Source organism: Mustelus asterias, chromosome 13 (genome assembly GCF_964213995.1).
Source record: "Mustelus asterias chromosome 13, sMusAst1.hap1.1, whole genome shotgun sequence".
NCBI lineage: Eukaryota > Metazoa > Chordata > Chondrichthyes > Carcharhiniformes > Triakidae > Mustelus > Mustelus asterias.
The window spans coordinates 11868109-11888631 of record NC_135813.1 but is presented as its reverse complement, the minus strand read 5'-3'; the positions used below and the strand labels follow the sequence as shown (position 1 = coordinate 11888631).

Genomic DNA, 20523 nt, shown 5'->3' with positions numbered 1-20523 from the left:
AAGCCTCTGACTAACTCAGAGTTGGAAACTTGTTGGAGGGCCCTGGGAAGCAGCGAAATTGCCCATCGGAAATTCAAGTTTCCTGGACAATTCTGGTGGAGTCATTGCATTGGGACATCCGAGGAATTGGGAAGTGTTTCTCGAGATGTATGTCCCATTTCCGATATCCAGAGACTAGATCTGTGCCAATGACTCATTCCACATATCTGTATATGACATCCCTTTTATCCCAGGAATTAGTGAACCACTGCTGCAATTAAACATTAACACTGGATTGGCAAGATTATGACATAGAGTACTTTAGCCTTTAACATACCATAATACCAGACTACTGAAAAATAACAATCTCAAAAAAAGTTGGCTGTGAGTGCACAATTTCTGCATAGTTAAAAGGTTCAATTTTTCAGATATAAATTGTAACCTTTACGTACCTAACAAAGCACTTTTGCTATAAAACGTTAACCCCAATGCTTGCTGTGCTGAAATACTGATCAACCTTTGCCTGGATTGTTGTCTTCTACACAACACATGCTAGAAGAATAATATAGCGAACAGGCAACGTGCATATGAAGTTATACAAAAATATGCATTAACAAAAATGAAGTCTCCAGAATCAAATCTGTGACTGAGATCAGTTAGGCTATACATCAAGATTAGGTAAGCTCAGACACAAATTAAATCAAATATTATCCGTCAAAATAATAAACTCTGCACTTCCAGCTGAAGGTCAGAATTTATATCGAGGGTTTGGCGTGATGGGATAATTTCAAATTAGTGACATGAAAGCAAAATACTGCAGATAATACTGGCAATAAAAATGAAAGTCGGCAGGTCTGGCAGCATCTGAAAAGGAACAAAATTAACCTTCCAGGTTTGTGACCTTTCATCAGAAAATTCTCTTGAAAAGTCATAGACCTGAAACATTATCTAAATCCCAGCCCTCTGGAAATGCGCTTGGAACAAGACGTCTGACAAAGTGGTGGCAAAAAAGGACATGCTGCCACGGATATCACAGGCGGCAGGAACACAAACAGCACAGCCGCTGCTGACTGCAGGCAAGCAGCTAACTAAACCAATTAATTGGTTACTTATCAGCCACTTCCTGACCCTGTAGGTTCCCTCCATGGCTCATGGGGTGGACCTCCTTGTGGTTCTGTCTGCCCCAGCAGCTACAATGCTTTGGTGGAGTGTGCACCACAACATCCTGATCATCGAGGCCTGGCTCAGACACAGTAAAAAGGGAAAAAACCCTTGCTTTCATGTGCAGTTTAGCATGGAAGCGCCCTTTCCTGCTTCATGCAGCTTCAGCAGTGCTACTGCTGCGACAGCTCTTGAAGAGGGCCACTATCCTCCATTGGACATTGGTCCTGGTGGCGGTGGCATGTCGCCCAGGGACCCAGAATCGGAGGCTTCAGACAGTTTCTGCTCATCTGTCCATTGATGCTGCCAGGCTGCTAAAATTTCTAGCCTTTTTTCATATTATTGGCATTTTTGATTTATTTATTTGTTCACAGGATGTGGACATAGCTGACTAGCATTTACTTTCCATCCCTAATTGCCCTTGGGAAGACGATGGTGATCCACAGTCTTGGACGTCAGACTGTGTAACAAACAAGGGGTCAAACCTCCTAGACTGTTACTCAGGGCTGATTATACTTCAGACTGTTGGATCAAATTGGGTTCTTTATTCTGCTTATGCCATAATTCTGGCCTGTAAATAGGAATAAAATCTGGAATAATTTTTAAGATAATCAAAAAGGTCATTTACTGACACGTTTTTGTGAATTGTAATTCTTGCTCAGGATCAAGCACAAATTGTTTCTCTAGCCTACATGTTGTTCTGTTGTGGAGAACTCCAATATAGTCACAGGATGCAACTGGTATGGAGCTGTGTGCTCGGGTAACAATAATTACATCAAAAAATAGTTGTATTCTACTTGAAACAGAAACCGAAAATGCTGGAAAATCTCAGCATCAGAGGGGAGAGAAGAGAGCCAATGTTTCGAGTCTAGATGACCCTTTGTCAGAGCTGAGAGCAATGAGAATCAGTGGAGATTTATACTATGAGGGTGGGGGTGGAGGGGGGTGGAACGGGACAAAGGGAATGTAAATGAGGATACAGAAGGCTGAGAAGGTTCTAAAGGAGTCCATTAAGTGATCAGAATGTGTGAATGGCAGAACAGAGGTGCAGATTGTTAAAGGACTGTCTGAGGAATGTGGCAGTTGTCCTGAATGAAGGGGGAGAGGGGCAAGGGCGAGAGCTGGAATGGAAAATGGAAAAACGGAGGTGAGAAAGAAGAATGATAAAATGGGTGAATAAGATGCAACAAAATGAAATAAAATAAAATAAATGGAAATGGGGTGAAGGTGGAGGAGAGAGTTCATGCTCTGAAGTTGTTGAACTCAATCCAGAAGGCTGTAAAGTGCCCAATTGGAAGATGAGGTGCTGTTCCTCCAGTTTGCTAGAACATTGGGGTTTGCGAGAACATTGCAAAAACATAGAACATAGAACAGTACAGCACAGAACAGGCCCTTCGGCCCACGATGTTGTGCCGAGCTTTATCTGAAACCAAGATCAAGCTATCCCACTCCCTATCATCCTGGTGTGCTCCATGTGCCTATCCAATAACCGCTTAAATGTTCCTAAAGTGTCTGACTCCACTATCACTGCAGGCAGTCCATTCCACACCCCAACCACTCTCTGTGTAAAGAACCTACCTCTGATATCCTTCCTATATCTCCCACCACGAACCCTATAGTTATGCCCCCTTGTAATAGCTCCATCCACCGAGGAAATAGTCTTTGAACGTTCACTCTATCTATCCCCTTCATCATTTTATAAACCTCTATTAAGTCTCCCCTCAGCCTCCTCCGCTCCAGAGAGAACAGCCCTAGCTCCCTCAACCTTTCCTCATAAGACCCACCCTCCAAACCAGGCAGCATCCTGGTAAATCTCCTCTGCACTCTTTCCAGCGCTTCCACATCCTTCTTATAGTGAGGTGGCCAGAACTGCACACAATATTCCAAATGTGGTCTCACCAAGGTCCTGTACAGTTGCAGCATAACCCCACGGCTCTTAAACTCCAGCCCCCTGTTAATAAAAGCTAACACACTATAGGCCTTCTTCACAGCTCTATCCACTTGAGTGGCAACCTTTAAAGATCTGTGGATATGGACCCCAAGATCTCTCTGTTCCTCCAGTCTTCAGAACCCTACCTTTGACCCTGTAATCCACATTTAAATTAGTCCTACCAAAATGAATCACCTCACATTTATCAGGGTTAAACTCCATTTGCCATTTTTCAGCTCAGCTTTGCATCCTATCTATGTCTCTTTGCAGCCTACAACAGCCCTCCACCTCATCCACTACTCCACCAATCTTGGTGTCATCAGCAAATTTACTGATCCACCCTTCAGCCCCCTCCTCTAAGTCATTAATAAAAATCACAAAGAGCAGAGAATTCTCTTTGCTATCAGCTCTGACGAAGTGTCATCTAGACTTGAAACGTTACCTCTATTCTCTCCCCACAGATGCTGTCAGACCTGCTGAGATTTTCCAGCATTTTCTGTTTTTGTTTCAGATTCCAGCATCTGCAGTATTTTGCTTTTATCTCAAGTGTATTCTACTTGACCTAGCTACTGATCAATTCTTCATTGATATACAGTAAAGAATATGTAAAGTCCTTCATTGAACCGAAAACCGATTAACATTATATTTATACCAAAAAAGCATTGCTTTCAAAATGGTTTTGTTCAAACACAATTCTAAAGCTTAATGCAACAAAGCAAAGCATTGCACTAAACAGATAGCTTTTGCTTCACAAATTCAACCATTGGTAAATTGATGGATAGTGAAAAGGGCTTTCAAGCTTTTAGATATATTGGCTACGATTCTCCCAAATTGGGGTTAAATGCTAGATGTTAGTAGCAAACATCAGGTGGGATTCTCCCATCTGACTAATACTAATTTATACATTGCAGACAACCTGCTAGCCAGTCCCACTGTTCCGAGACTGGGCAGCTATTTTTAATTGGTGCCCAAGATCTACGATTGTTTACCAGCATCCCTCCCCAAACAATGAAATTGTGCTCCCCCACACTGTCTAAGGGAGCACCACCAACTTCTCACCAAAAGGGGGACATCCTCCCTCCTCACCTAGAGCTAACAGATAGCCTTCCCCTCGCCTAAACACCACGCAAGCATGAGTGCGCCCAGACCTGAACCCCACCCAAGCTCCCCTTTCCCCTTAGACCCCCACTCAGGCTCCCCCACTTCAAGCTATAATGAATGAAAAAGCTTTGATCGGTCAACTTCAAAAAGCCTTCAGTTACAGCCTCAGCTGTGAATGCATCTGCAGTAGTTTCATTGACTTTATCCGTAAGCTAAGGTTGACTGACAGTCTGTGGCTTCTGCTTTGTAAAACAGGAAGTGAGACCAGTTTGGGAGTCGGAGGGGGGGCGAAGTGGGGGCTCACCCTCTGCCTGTGTGGTGTGGGGGTTGAGAATAACCCACTTTGCTGAGGGGGTTGGTGGTGCCCCCGGTCCTTTGGGATTCAACACGTCAGTTGCAAAACTGTGAAGACCTGCAGTAAAACCTGCCCAATGTGAATCCAGCTGGAGGGATGGCTACAAGGAGGGAGGCCATTGAGGGAGGCAGCCTACAAGCCTGCCAAGGACATGGTAAAGAGGCTATTTGAATATTTATTGGAGTCCTGCCTTCTCTGACCAGGAGCATAATTGCGGACAGCGGGCAGGGCTGGAGGCATTGTGTTGACTTTGGTGCTAAATCCGTATTTGTGCTGACATTCGATTATTTGGGCCATCACAATCCGTAATCTGAGCAAGCAGGCCCGGAAAATCCCACCCCATTATGTGGTTCCATGCTACAGAAGTATCTCTGGAAAAGTCTCCATACAATTAACAAATCTCTGCTAGTATAGCACTCTCATTCAGAAGAATGACAGCTTCCACATGTCAGACTTGGGTGTGCAAAGTAGTTGCATTCAATACTCTTGACTCATACCTGCCATCCAACCTGATTAGATTTTCTTAAACCCAGAGCAAAGTCGATGAACAATTTAAACAGCAATATCTATTTAAAAATAAACATTTAAAAACTGGTGCAAACAAAGCTGCTGACTGACATGTACCTGGTTTGCCAAATGGACAATAATTGTTATTACCCTTGGCAACCATCAAAAGAGTCAAATTTAAAAATATAACCTAACAGTTGTTAAATAAATGATCAAGTAATAAGGATGTCAATATTGTAATACAGTGGAACCAACTGAAATGCATAAGTTATGCAATGAGTGCCATATTTTAAAAAGGAAACACTACCATAATATTAGACAAAGATATGCGATTCATTCGGTTACTTAACAGCAAAATCCTTGATATAGAATTTAATGCTGGATGCAACTTGATTGTGGAGAAATCGAATCTGCAGCACTGGCATTTTTGTAAATGATATTTGTCCAATGTAATCAATGACAGTTTCCCAATTAAATGGCCCCCCCACAGTGGTCGTCCCAAAGTGCGCTAGAGTCAATGAAATACTTTGAAATGTTGGCCTCGATTCTCCCAAAAGTGCTGAATTGGCGGGAAAACTGATCTAAATTCTGACTGTTTTGTCAGTTAAGCTTCTCACCCGAATCTCCACACTCTGTGCACTGAAGAGGTCCCAGTCGTGATGGCCAGCTCAATTGCTGGCCAGCCCGGGACCGCCACAGTGCTGCCCCTCCAGCCACCCCCCCCCCCCCCCCCCCCCTCCCAAAACAATAATTCCCGGGCCAGCCCTGAACACCCCCAGCAGTGGCAATCCCACTCATCCCCTCACCCCGACAGACCCCCCCTCCCGGAGGCACACCATCCCCAGCCCGCTCCAATCGCTGCCCTCCCTCCATCCCAGACCGATCCTGTCTGCAGAGTAGCAGCAGGACCCCCCACCGATCACCCCAGGCCCCGCCCCCTTGGCAATGCCCCATGCCCTATAGGCAGTACCAAGGTGTCCCCTGTGCATGGGCACTTTTCCCCTTGGGCAGTGCCAGGGAGCACAAGCTGGCCTTGCCAGGGTGCCCATGCCCAGGGGGCACCCCACTCGCTGCCCGACCCCCTGGGGGGTCCCCGAGTGCCCCCCCCCTTCATTCTGGCGGGGTCTCCCACTAGTTCCTCGAACGTAGGGAGCTAGTGTAAACCTTGCCGGAATAAAGTACTCCTGGTGAGGTGGGAGATTCAATCGGGACCTGAAAGTTCCCGATAATGAACTGCCAAACATATTTAAAATACATTTTAAAAAGATTCAAAGTACTTACCTGCCTTCCCGCTGGTTTCCAGCGTGGTCTGACCGGCGACTGTTCGCCAGCTCTGGGAGATGCACATGCGTTCCCGACGCATGCGCAAATCCCGGTACAAGGCCGGCGACGCACATCTCCCACCTTGACCCCCAGAAAAGTTGCGGGTCACGATGGGAGAATCACGGCCGTAGTTATTGTTGCAATATAGGACAATGTCAACAAGGAAACAGAAAGAAGGTAATGATACCTTCATTGAAAACTATTAAGACTACAAATAGGATTTCCCTGCAGTGCAGCTGTGTCCAGCTTGGGAGTAAGTCGAGGATTCTATTGGTGAGTAAACAATTATAATTGAGTTTTGATAAATAAAATTGAGAAGCAATTTACTGAGAGTAAAATATGCATACAAATTAGAACATAATTATGAACTTAATTGTTTTGAGCAATTTTTAAACTTTTAACTGTAAGTGATTTTAATTTTCAAACTTAATAAAAAAGGTGAATGTATGTGTGGTCATGGACAATGGGGATGTTAGGTTTCACAAAAACACTAACTCCAATATTGGTATTGATATCACTGTGTGCCAAAATGTAATCGCACTGATCAGAAAACAATTAACATCCCATGTTCTCCCTCTCCGCTCGACAATATGTTAAAATATTTGTTTATATAGTGCACGATAATGCAGTCACATGACCACACCGTGTATTGCACTTAGTAGCATTTTCCTATCTGTGTGTAACACAGCATGTGGCCTTGTCGGACAAAACTTTCACCTAGAGTTTTCTTAAAACTAGATGTAAGTCATTGCACCTTTGGTATTTCTGTCCAAATATACTTCCACATAGGATGTTGGAACGTATCCTTCCTCATCCTCACTCCGTCGGACTCTTGTCCAACCGTCTCCTTTATCTTCCTCAATCACGCTCAATGTTTCTCCTTCCGCCATTGCTATTGTTCCTTCATTTTGACCTGAATTGAAACAAGTTGCACAAATCAGATCAGATAATAAACACAGACAGATTTAGGGAAAAACTCCTTTCCCGTTTCTTTCATATGTCATGTACCTCTTAATCTACAATTTGGGACAGGAGAACATTTTTCTGGAGAACTTGTAGATTAGTTATTTTCATCATGAGGGAAACTTGTATCCAGTTGCTGTTTTTTAAAATCTTAATGACCCCTGAAATGTTTCAGTTAAGAGACTTGAAAAGATTCAGGCTGATATCCTCCATCATATGCATCATTTCATGGTTGAGCTGCAGCTGTCTCAGCTTTGCCAAACTTCGATATTGTTCAGTAACTATTTGAGTACAGAGCTGTTTTCAGGTCAACTCTTCTGATGATTTGCCCTCTACTCAGTGACTGCTCCACAAACCCAAGGTTGTGGGAAGTAAACCTGGACCCTTTTGCTCAGTGGCACACTGTTCTGCTCTTTAATCCCTTCTGCCTTTGCTGTCAACTATCACTGGAAAACAATCATACCAGAACCATCTCCATCTCAAAAAAGCTCAAATGCAGATGCTCCCCCGCTCCCTTTCTCTCGGTGATTGCACAATTTACCACCACACCTAGCTAAAAGAGAACCTTCTCTCACAGTTCAGCTACATGGGAATGATCCAGTGTGAGATAGAAGGGAGTGAATTATTTGATTCATTCTACTTTTTGGGGCAGCACCTCATCTCCATTTTGGTCCTAGCCTCAACAAGTGCATGGGAGGCCAGTGAATTTACTGTGTGGGGAATTGCAGGAGAAATTCTAGCACTCTAAAGCACATTTTGGTGGATCTCCAGGAATAAAATAAAATTCCAAACGATTTCTCGGCAGTAGTTTTCTCTGCAGTATACCTTCGAAAGCATACATGGCTTTGCATGTGCCAATTGCTGTCAGTACTTCTTCATCATCAAACTCATCATCAAATTCGTTCTGTGCTGCAACTTTTAACTGAGGATCCTGGTTCTGTTCTTCGGTGTAACTACCATCAGGGCTGCTCAAGAAAGAAATATACACAGTAACTATAGAACAGCATTACCCAAAACAGAAGCAGATGTGCCGGCAACAGTTGCAAAAGGCAAAAGACAATTGATGCAGTAAAGCAATGCAATGTCACATAACATGATATTGATTCATTGCATCACGACCATAAATATTTTTCTGTAGCACAACAGTTAATGAACAAAAGAAATACTTATTCTAAATAAGTGAATAATTTTATTTTAAAAATATATTGCAAGTAATGCAGTGCAGCACAACATGTCACTTTGAACTTCACAACCACCTACACTTGTCACCTGTGCAGAAGTGCTGCTCTGACGAAGGGTCATCCAGATTCGAAACGTTGGCTCTATGAGGAATTAAGGGAATTAGAGGTTATAGGGATCAGGCGGGTAAGTGGAACTGATCCACTTCAGATCAGCCATGATCTTATTGAATGGCAGGGCATGCTCGAGGGGCTAGATGGCCTACTCCTGCTCCTATTTCTTATGTTCTTCCTATGTTCTTATGTTCTCTTTCCACAGATGCTGTCACACCTGCTGAGATTTTCCAGCATTTTCCGTTTTTGTTTCAGAAGTGCAGCCCGACTGTTGCAACTATACATCATGAGCACTGGAGCCCGTCAAAGTTTGACATGAACTGTATGTATAGTTATTGGCTGGAATTCTCCAACCTCAACATGGATTCTTCGGTCCCGCTGCAGTGAACGGAGATTTGGTGCAGTGCCAAATTCTCCATTCTCGTTGGCAGTAGTAGTGGGGTGTCCGAGACAGGAGAATTCTGGCCATTATTTTTAGAGTGGAAAGCACAAATTATCTGGTAAGGTCAAGTTGCCATAGTTCCAGATGACCATAGGCTACTCTCACCCCTTTGAGTGGTGATTTAACCTGAAGATCACCACACCTCAGTCAAGGTGCAAGGTTGAGAAGAAGAATTTCATGAATAACATCAGCCAGCATGGGAATTAAACCCACGTTATCAGCATCACTCTGCGTCACAAGCGATCCAAGCTATCCAAGTCCCCACTCAACAAATGATCCTATCTGGGCATGACTGGATTTCTAATGCTAGAGCCAAGAAAATGTATTTATCAATAGCGTTACCTTTTTTTAACATTTAAGAAATGCATCAAAACTTGGTCGGGTTGTGTCTATTGAAACAATCAACCAATCATTTATTCTATATGTTTAGTTAGTAGAGGGAAAAAAAAACTTTTAGAATTGGTTTTCACTTGGAGCCAGTTTTTTTTCCAACTTTGCTCCTGAATTCAAAATGGAGTGAAAAATCGTGGGCGGGTAAAAAGAAAAATTAAACAGTAAGGTCCAAATAAAATTTTTAAAAACTTAAAAGATAAACTAAGAGAATAAGGAGAAGGGAAGGAAAACAAAGCAAGCACAGCAGTCATTTAAATATTATTTAAAATTGCTTCAATGGTAGAAAATTAACACATTATTAAACCTATACCAGGATGTAGATTACCACCACGACCACCAGAGTTGACTTATTACTGTATTATTGGTGTATTCCAGCACAATTTGAAAACATATTCCAAACCAATGACCAAAATGCCTGGAATTCCTTGCCAAAGTTTTAAGAGTTTAAATAATTGCCTACAGATCCGAACTCCACCAACATCTGCTGGCATAATAGATTCTGACAGGAAAACATCTTCAGGGTGCCAATGTTTGGGAACAAATGCTATGCCATGCTTTCAAAATACTAATTTTGGTGAGATAACAGGAGTGTTTTATTTTAACAAAATATTGAAAGCAGTGTGCAAGGAGTGAGTACAGGAAATGATTAATTAAAGAGTTTAGGTGATGACATAAACATAGGAGCAGTAGTCCATTCAGCCCCTGAGCCTGTCCTTCCCCCATTCAATTCGATCATGGTTGATCTGTTCCTCAACTTTATTTACGTGCCTTCACTCCACAATACCTTTACCTCATAAAAATCTATTAATTTCAGTTTTGAAAATTTAATTGACCTAGCCTCAACAGGTTTTTGAGGGGAAACATAAAAACATAGAAAATAGTTACAGGAATAGGCCATTGGGCCCTTCGAGCCTGTAACCATTCAATATGATCATGCACTTTCAGTATCCCACTCCCACTTTCTCTCCATACCCGCTGATCCCTTTAGCCACAAGGGCCACATCCAGCTCCCTCTTGAACATATTTAACGATCTGGTCCCAACAGCTTTCTGTGGAATTCCACAGTTTCACAACTGAGTGAAGAAGTTTTTTCTCATTTCAGTCCTGAACAGCTTACCCCTTATTCTTAGACTGTGACCCCTAGTTCTGCACTTCCTCAACATCGGGATCATTCTTCCCGCATCTAGCCTGTCCAGTCCCATCAGAATTTTATATGTTTCTATGAGATCCCCTCTCATTCTTCTAAATTCCAGTGAGTACAAGCCCAGTAGATCCAATCTCTCTTCATATGTCAGTCCTGCCATTCCAGGAATCAGTCTGGTGAACCTACGCTGGGCTCCCTCAAGAACAAGAACGTCCTTCATCAGACTAGGAGACCAAACCTGCACATAATACTTAAGGTGTGGCCTCACCAAAGCCCTGTAGAACTGCAGCAAGACATTCTTACTCCAGTACTCAAATCCTCTTGCTATGAAGGCCAGCAAGCCATTAGCTTTCCTCACATCCTGCTGAACCTGCATGTCAGCCTTCAGTAACTGTCCTACCATGACACCCAGGTCACATTGCACTTCCCTTTTCCGAAACTGCCACCATTCAGATAATAATCTTCCTTCCTGTTTTTGCCACCAAAGTGGATAACCTCACATTTATCCACATTATATTGCATTTACCAAGTATTTGCCCACTCAGCCAGTCTGTCCAAGTCACCCTACAGCCTCTTAACATCCTCCTCACAGCACACACTGCCACCCAGCTTAGTGTCATCTGCAAATTTGGAGATTTTACATTCAATTCCTTTGTCCAAACCATTAATGTATATTGTGACTAGCTGGGGTCCCAGCACTGAACCCTGCGGTACTCCATTAGTCACTGTCTGCCACTCTGAAAAGGACAAGTTACACCTGAACTGGAGGGGGCTAACATCCTGGCGGGGAGATTTGCGAGAGCCACTCAGGAGGTTTAAATTAGTTTGGCAGGAGGGTGGGATCCAAAGCAGTAGGGAGGTAGAAGAGAAGGTTGAGGACAACACAGAAGTTAAAGAGAGCACATTAAGTAGTAAAAGCAGTGTCCGCAATCCTAGTGCCAGACAAATTAAGCAAAAGCAAGACAGAGAGCAAGGGAAATCCAGATTAAACTCCATTTATTTCAATACAAGAGGCCTGACAGGCAAGACAGATGAACTCAGAGCATGGATGGGTACATGGGACTGGGATATTATAGCAATTACTGAAACATGGCTAAGGGAAGGACAGGACTGGCAGCTCAATGTTCCAGGTTACAGATGCTATTGGAGAGATAGAACCGGAGGCAAGAGAGGAGGGGGTGTTGCACTTTTGATCAGTACATCACAGCAGCACTGAGAGGGGATATATCTGAGGGTTCGGCCACTGAGTCTATATGGGCAGAACTGAGAAATAAGAAGGGGGAAATCACTTTGATAGGGTTGTACTATAGGCCCCCAAAATAGTCAGCAGGAAATTGAGGAGCAAATATGCAAGGAGATTACAGATAGCTCCAAGAAAAATAGGGTGGTAATGGCAAGGGATGTTAACTTTCCCAACATTTACTGGGACAGCCATAGTAATAGAGAGTTGGATGGAGAAAAATTTGTTGAGTGTATTCAGGAGGAATTTCTCATTCAATATGTGGATGGGCCAACTAGAGAGGGGTCTAAACTTGACCTCCTCTTGGGAAATAAGGAAGGGCAGGTGACAGAAGTGTTAGTAAGGGATCACTTTGGGACCAGTGACCATAATTCTATTAGTTTTAAGATAGCTATGGAGAATGATAGGTCTGGCCCAAAAGTAAAAATTCTAAATTGGGGCAAGGCCAATTTTGATGGGATCAGGCAGAAACTTTCAAAACTTAATTGGGGGAGTCTTTGGGAAGGCAAAGGGAAGTCCGGTAAATGGGACGCTTTCAAAAGTGTGTTAACCAGGATTCAGGGGAAGCACATTCCTCTTAGAGTGAAGGGCAAGGCTGGCAGAAGTAGGAAACCCTGGATGACTCAGGATATTGAGGCCCTGATCAAGAAGAAGAAGGAGGCACAAGACATGCATAGGCAGCTAGGATCAAGTGAATCCCTTGAAGAGTTTTGGGGTGTAGGAGTGGAGTTAAGAGAGAAATCAGGAGGGCAAAAAGGGGACACGAGATTGTTTTGGCAGATAAGGCAAAGGAGAATCCAAAGAGCTTCTACAAATACATAAAGGGCAAAAAAGTAACAAGGAAGAGAGTAGGGCCTCTTAAGGATCAACAAGTTCATCTATGTGCGGATCCACAAGAGATGGGTGAGATCCCAAATGAATATTTCTCATCAGTATTTACTGTTGAGAAAAGCATGGATGTTCGGGAACTTGGGGAAATAAATAATGATATCTTGAGAAGTGTACATATTACACAGGAGGTGGTGCTGGATATCTTAAAGCACATTAAGGTAGATAAATCCCCGGGACCTGATGAAATGTATCCCAGGACATTGTGGGAGGCTTGGGAGGAAATTGCGGGTCCCCTAGCAGAAATATTTGAATCATCGACAGTCACAAGTGAGATGTCTGAAGATTGGAGAATGGCAAATGTTGTGCCTTTGTTTAAAAAGGGCTGCAGGGAAAAGCCTGGGAATTACAGGCCAGTGAGCCTCACATCTGTGGTGGGTAAGTTGTTGGAAGGTATTTTGTGAGGCAGGATCAACTGGCATTTAGAGACACAAGGACTGATTACGGACAGTCAGCATGGCTTTGTGAGTGGAAAATCATGTCTCACAAATTTGATTGAGTTTTTTGAAGGGGTAACCAAGAAGGTAGATGAGGGCAGTACAGTTGATGTTGTCTACATGGACTTTAGCAAGGCCTTTGACAAGGTACCGCATGGTAGGTTGTTGCATCAGGTTAAATCTCACAGGATCCAGGGTGAGGTAGCTTAATGGATACAAAATTGGCTGGATGATAAAAGCCAGAGGGTGGTTGTAGAGGGTTGTTTTTCAAACTGGAGGCCTGTGACAAGTGGCGTGCCTCGGGGATTAGTGCTGGGTCCACTGTTATTTGTCATTTACATTAATGATTTGGATGAGAATATAGGAGACTTGGTTAATAAGTTTGCAGATGACACCAAGATTGGTGGCATAGTGGACAGTGAAGAAAGTTATCTCGGATTGCAACGGGATCTTGATCAATTGGGCCAGTGGGCTGACGAATGGCAGATGGAGTTTAATTTAGATAAATGCGAGGTGATGCATTTTGGTAGATTGAACCAGGGCAGGACTTACTCAGTTAATGGTAGGGCGTTGGGGAGAGTTACAGAACAAAGAGATCTAGGGGTGCAGGTTCATAGCTCCTTGAAAGTGGAATCACAGGTGGACAGAGTGGTGAAGAAGGCGTTCAGCATGCTTGGTTTCTTTGGTCAGAACATTGAATACGGGAGTTGGGACGTCTTGTTGAAGTTGTACAAGACATTGGTAAGGCCACACTTGGAATACTGTGTACAGTTCTGGCCACCCTATTATAGAAAGGATATTATTAAACTAGAAAGAGTGCAGAAAGGATTTACTAGGATGCTACCGGGACTTGATGGTTTGAGTTATAAGGAGAGGCTGGATAGACTGGGACTTTTTTCTCTGGAGCGTAGAAGGCTGAGGGATGATCTTATAGAGGTCTATAAAATAATGAGGGACATAGATCAGCTAGATGGTCAATATCTGTTCCCAAAGGTAGGGGAGTCTAAAACTAGAGGGCATAGGTTTAAGGTGAGAGGGGAGAGATACAAAAGTGTCCAGAGGGGCAATTTTTTCACACAGAGGGTGAGTGTCTGGAACAAGTTGCCAGAGGTAGTAGTAGAGGCGGGTACAATTTTGTCTTTTAAAAAGCATTTAGACAGTTACATGGATATAGAGGGATATGGGCCAAATGCGGGCAATTGGGACTAGCTTCGGGGTTTTAAAAAAAAGGGCGGCATGGACAAATTGGGCCAAAGGGCCTGTTTCCATGCTGTAAACCTCTATGACCCATTTATTGCCACTCTCTGCTTATGTCTGCCAGCCAGTTCTCTATTCACGTCAATACATGTTCAATGTTCAAAATCTCCTGCAGCCTTCAGTGGTTGACATCTATTGATCACTCCTGTGATTCGGTTATTTCAACTGAATTCAATTCATTCTCTATTTGGATGCATACAATGGTGCAATACTACATGCTACAGTAGACATTATAATCGAAAAAATGCCAAGATTGCTCCATGAAATCGATGATTCCTAATTTGTCCATTAAAGAGTTAAGGTATGACTATTAAGAGTTCAGAATTTAATTTTCAGCCACTAACTGGAAATCAATAATGGGAACGCCAAATCCACAATTTACCCTGTCTATAGTTATTCCTTTCAGATGTTGAGCAACTTGCTGTACATCAATAGCACTGCTATTTTATTTCAGATTTCCAGCAATTGCAATTCTTACTTCACCAATAATTCAAAACAATTGGTCGGGGGTTGGGAACCAGAATGTAACATTACAAAGGGAAAATAAGGTGCACAAATGACAGGAGACAAATAGCACTGGAGTAAATAATAAAGCACGGCATGGGTCAGTGTAAGAGGAATTACAGTCATTCTAATTTAGGTTTAGAGCGAATGTATGTGAACTCAGTATGGTAAATAAGGTTGGTGAGCTGTAGATGCAGATAGACATCAAGAAGTATTATGCTGAGATACTAATGGCGATCTGGCTCAAACGGATTGTTGAATTGGGTACTAAATATAGTTGGTTACGCTGTGCTCACAAAAGATATGGAAGGAAAAATGGAGGAAGGATAATGGTATTGACTAGGAGATTATTAGTGCTGGACGGAAAAGGGGTATTCTTTGCGGGGGAGAGATCAAGGAAAGAATCTATTTGGTTGGAAACAATTGAGGTACCATTACCAGATGTATTCTGTGGCTACCAACAAATGGGAAAAATACAGAGAAACAAATTTGCAAGGCAATTACAGAGAGGTGCAAAAATATAAAGTAGCTCTTATGGGGACTTTAGTTAGCCTAATACAAACTAGGATTCTAATAAAAGGAGAGGGGGAAAGAGTTTTGGAAAAGTGTGTTCAGGAGACTTTTCTGGATCAGCATGGAAGGATTGAAGTATTACTGGATCTGGTTCGAGAGAATGAGGTGGTTTAAGTGAATCAACTGGCAATCGAGGAACATTTAATGGATCATAGGATCATAAAGTTTAGTTTAGCTATGGAAAAGGACAAGGAGTAATCCAGGGTAACGTAATTAATCTTACAGAAATGTGGTTGACTCTTAAAATGCCTTCTGAAATGGCCCAGCAAGCCACTCAGTTGTTTCAAGTTGCTACAATATCCAAAAATTGATAAAGGAGGTATTAGAATAGAAACAGGACTGGATAAGATGCATCTGAGGATACCGGGGGCAGCAATAACCTTTCAATTTTCGTTCAAAACAGGGGTGGTGCCAGAGGGCTGGAGAATTGGAAAACCTACACCCCTGTTCAAAAAAGTCAGGAATAAAAGCTCAGCAATCAAAGGCCAGTCAGTATAATCAAATTAGTGGGGAAACTTCAACACAGGACAAAATTAAAAGTCACTTGGACAAATATGGATTAATTAAGGAAAGTCAGCATGGACTTGTCAAAGGTAAATTGTGCCTTGATAACGTAACAGAAAGTAATGCGGTTGATGTGGTGTATATGGACTTCCAAAAGGCATTTGATAAAGTGCCATATAACAGATCTGTTCATAGAGTTGAAGCTGATGTTATAAAAGACACACTGGCAGCATGGATCTAAAGTTGGCTCAGTGACAGGATACAGAGAGTAGTGGTGAAAGGTGGTTTGTCAGAATAGAGGCAGGTATGCAATTGTGTTCCTAGAAATCGGTACAGGACCACTGCTTTTCTTGATGTATATTGACTTGGGTGTGGAGAGCACAATTCAAAAAGATGACACAAAAGCTGGAAGTATTGTGAACTGTGAGGGGCATGTGATCGACTTCAATAGGACAGGCAGGCTGGTGGAATAGGAGGGCACGTGGCAAATGAAATCTAATGCAGATAAGTGAGAAGTGATACATTTTGGTGGGAAGACAACATGAAAAAAAATTCTAAAATGGGTGGACCTTGGGGTATGTGCACAAATTGCTCAAGGTGGCAGGGCAGGTTGAGAAAGTGGTTAATATGGCATACAGGATCCTGGGCTCCATAAATAGAGATGCAAAAGCAAGAAATGATGGTAAACATTTACAATGCATTGGTTCGGCCTCAGCTGGAGTACTATGCTCAATACTGGGTAACACATCTTCGGAAGTAAAAGCACTGGAGAGGGTGCAGCGAAGATTTGCGGGTTTGGTTCTAGGACAAGTTATGTGGATAGATTAGAGAAGCCGGGGTGGTTCTCATAAGAAGAGATTGAAAGGAGATTTGCTGGAGGTGTTCAAAATAACAAGGAGCCTGGACAAAATAGATTTGAAGACACTGTTCCACAAGGCAAATGAGTTGAGAACCAGGGGACATTTTAAGGTGAATGGCTAAGGAACCAAAGATGACATGAGGAAATACCTTTTTTTTAAGGCAGTGCTTTTCAGATATTAAACACTCATTACTTGGTATGAGTACATGAGTGTGGTGAAGGCAGATTTAACCGTGACTCGCAAATGGGAAATATAATCATCCAAAGAGAAAAAAATTGCAGGACTATGCAGAAAGTGCAAAGTGATGGGGACTCATTGAATTGTTCCTGCAGAGAACCAGCATGGACACAAAGAGCTCCTTCTGTGCTGTAACCATTCTATGATTTTTTACTGCCCATGAAAACACTGAGTAGCTCAATTAATAAATGGTTAAAATAGAACATTATGATGGTCACAGGGAGGCAGTTTCCATTATGAACCTACACTTGTTGGGAATGTGGATGCGTGTGAACTTTAAGCGAAGACATTCTTTGTCCAGTCCTTCATATGTAAGATGACCATTTTGATAAGGAATGGGAAGTGTGCTATTGTACCTAAAACATTAAAATTAGGAGTGAGTGCCTAAGAGAAAAAGGGAGGAAAATAGGAGAAGTTATCTCAGTTATTCAACCCATCTAACATTTGTGTCATGTTGGCAATTTCCAAGGGTACGACATTAACAGACATCTCTACCGAGGTCATACTGATATAGCGAATGATTAAGCTTGGACAGAAAATAACTAAAATTAAATTCATAAGGGCAGCAGGGAGCCTTAAAATCTGATACAATTTAAATTAGCTTTTAAACCCTTGTTTTGGAAATTATTGGCAGTAACTTGCGTTCTATTAACTGAAGAACATGTCATCCTGAACTCTCTAATCTAAATCATTTATCCCATTTTAAATTACATTATATACAACTTTATGTCATCAAATGTGACTAAGTGTGGAATTCACACAGAACTATTTCACACAATGGTTAACATTTGTTAATTCAGTTACCAGGAAAAGGTCATTGGTGTACATGGCATAAATGGGTGTGGGTCATAACCAGATATATTTATACAGAAAGTAGTGATTAATGAATGTGACTGGATGGCAGATTTAGTACAGAATAAAAGGTTGTTGCACCAACCTCGTCTGTTCCAAAACTTTCAAATTACACAGATTCAAACTTCAATCCTCCATTGCAAAATGCATCATTATCTTTGGAAACTTGATCTCGTGTCAATTTAATCATTACTTCTCATCCTACATTTTGCTCTTGAAGTCATTATTGCGATTAGTAACCATACTGTACCTCTCTCGGTCTTGTGCACAATTGTTTACAGCAGTGGTCGGCAACTCGGGCATCTCACTCGGTCGTCGTGGCTGATCAGGCCTGGTTGGTAAACGACCTTCTACCTCAGCAAGCCATGCCTGAAAATAATTAGAGGAAGTACATGAAGATACAAGAACAAGGTGCCTTTTGTGTGGCAAGATCTGGGAGATGCCCCCCTCCCCCAGTCCCCAACTGGGGTGGTGCCTGCCTGATTGGTGCTGGCGATCCCTGATCCCACTTTCACTCTGGGCCTCCTTGGGCCTGCTGCAGTCCCAGTAATGGCCACTGCTCCCAGCTGAGTTGCTGGCTCTGTGATTGGTCAGCAATTCGTGGAAGCATAACCACCTCCTTTAGAGGGGCGAAAGCCATGATTCTATGAAGTTAGCTGCCTGCTCAAAGCAAAATCTGATTGGAGTTTCTAAGGTTGGCAGAGGCAGAGGTTGCCTCTGACATTCTAGCTGGTGGGATTTTCCAGTAAATTCCTGGTTTAGATTTCTGAAAAATACGGCAAATATTTTATAAAAATTGTGCAGAAATTACACTGATGGTTAGAGATTACAAAATGTAGCATGTACATCTCTTTAAAAACTGCCAACTTTTGGAGAAAAATTAGATATATTCAATGTCAATTGATGTGCTTGCAAATATCATGTTCAAAGCTGTTGAGATTATGTAATGATTCATGATTGTTGCATTTTTTTGCAGCAGTCCAAATATTGATCGGTGTGAGCTGGGATGGGAAGGAAGAAATAAGACTGACATTCTAATAACTTCAGTTGATAACTGTACTATTGAGTAGGAAGTGATATAAACCAGAGATTGCATGTTGAACTCCTGGCCTGTACTTAGTTACCTGATCTCAGTTCAAGGGGAAGTACAATTTACAATTTATTTCAGTACTCCTGATTTTTGATGGATAAAGGCATTGTACAGATTCTATGTTGAAATGCAATTTCCTTTGTATGCTACAATTTGCATCTTTCTGCTAAGTTAACAGAATTTCCTTGTAAAGAAATGTGGTTACCAGCTGTTGCAAACTGGTCCTTGAGAAAACCAGTAAAACTAGATGGACCTATCTTGCTAAAGTCATGATGTGGAGATGCCGGCATTGGACTGGGGAAAAAAACACAGTAAGAAGTCTCACAACACCAGTCCAACAAGTTTATTTGGTAGCAAAAGCCACAAGCTTTCGGAGCCACTAGCGTCCTGAGGCATGGTACATTGGGGAGACCATGCCGACGCTACGACAACGGATGAATGAACACCGCTTGACAATCACCAGGCAAGAGTGTTCTCTTCCTGTTGGGGAACATTTCAGCGGTCACGGGCATTCGGCCTCTGATCTTCGGGTAAGCGTTCTCCAAGGCGGCCTTCACAACACACGACAACGCAGAGTCGCTGAGCAGAGACTGATAGCCAAGTTCCGCACACATGAGGACGGCCTCAACCGGGATCTTGGGTTCATGTCACACTATCTGTAACCTCCACGACTTGCCTGGGCTTGCAAAATCTCACTAACTGCTCGGTCTGGAGACAATACACATCTTTAACCTGGGCTTAGCCCTCTCCACTCACATTGTCTGTACCTTTAAGACTTAATTACCTGTAAAGACTTGCATTCCAACCAGAGGGGTACCAATATCTTGGGGGGGAAATTTGCTAATGCTCTTCGGGAGGGTTTAAACTAATTCAGCAGGGGGGTGGGTACCGGAATTGTAGCTCCGGTGTACAGGAGGTTGAGAGTAGTGAGGTCATGGATGAGGTTTCAGAGTCGCAGGAGTGTACTGGCAGGCAGGAAGGCGGTTTGAAGTGTGTATACTTCAACGCCAGGAGCATCCGGAATAAGGTGGGTGAGTTTGCAGCATGGGTTGGTACCTGGGATTTCGATGTTGTGGCCATCTTGGAGACATGGATAGAGCAGGGACAGGAATGGCTGATGCAGGTTCCAGGGTTTAGATGTTTCAGTAAGTGCAGGGAAGGTGGTAAAAGAGAGGGACGTGTGGCATTGTTAGTCAAGGACAGTATTACGGTGGCAGAAAGGACATTTGATGAGGACTCGTCTACTGAGGTAGTTTGGGCTGAGGTTAGAAACAGGAAAGGAGAGGTCACCCTGTTGGGAGTTTTTTTATAGACCTCCGAAAAGTTCCAGAGATGTAGAGGAAAAGATTGCAAAGATGATTCTGGATAGGAGCGAAAGTAACAAGGTAGTTATACTGGGGGACTTTAACTTTACAAATATTGACTGGAAAAGCTATAGTTCGAGTACTTTAGAGGGGTCGGTTTTTGTCCAATGTGTGCAGGAAGGCTTCC

At 42.7% G+C, this 20523-nt stretch overlaps 1 protein-coding gene across 14 annotated transcripts in view; it reads right to left on the bottom strand.

Moving 5' to 3' along the window:
• The window catches only part of fnbp1b (formin binding protein 1b), a 253838-nt gene that overhangs the window by 16985 nt on the left and 216330 nt on the right, over positions 1-20523 (bottom strand). For 6 of the 14 annotated variants that reach the window (XM_078226346.1, XM_078226353.1, XM_078226350.1 and 3 more), the window contains 3 exons: positions 18193-18311; positions 8145-8284; positions 7111-7269 (listed from right to left, as the gene is read on the bottom strand). In XM_078226346.1, the coding sequence (XP_078082472.1) occupies positions 7111-7269; positions 8145-8284; positions 18193-18311 (418 nt within the window). Of the gene's footprint in view, positions 1-7090; positions 7270-8144; positions 8288-18192; positions 18312-20523 lie in introns of those variants that run through there. The other 8 variants (XM_078226351.1, XM_078226340.1, XM_078226343.1 and 5 more) reach the window with 3 other exon arrangements.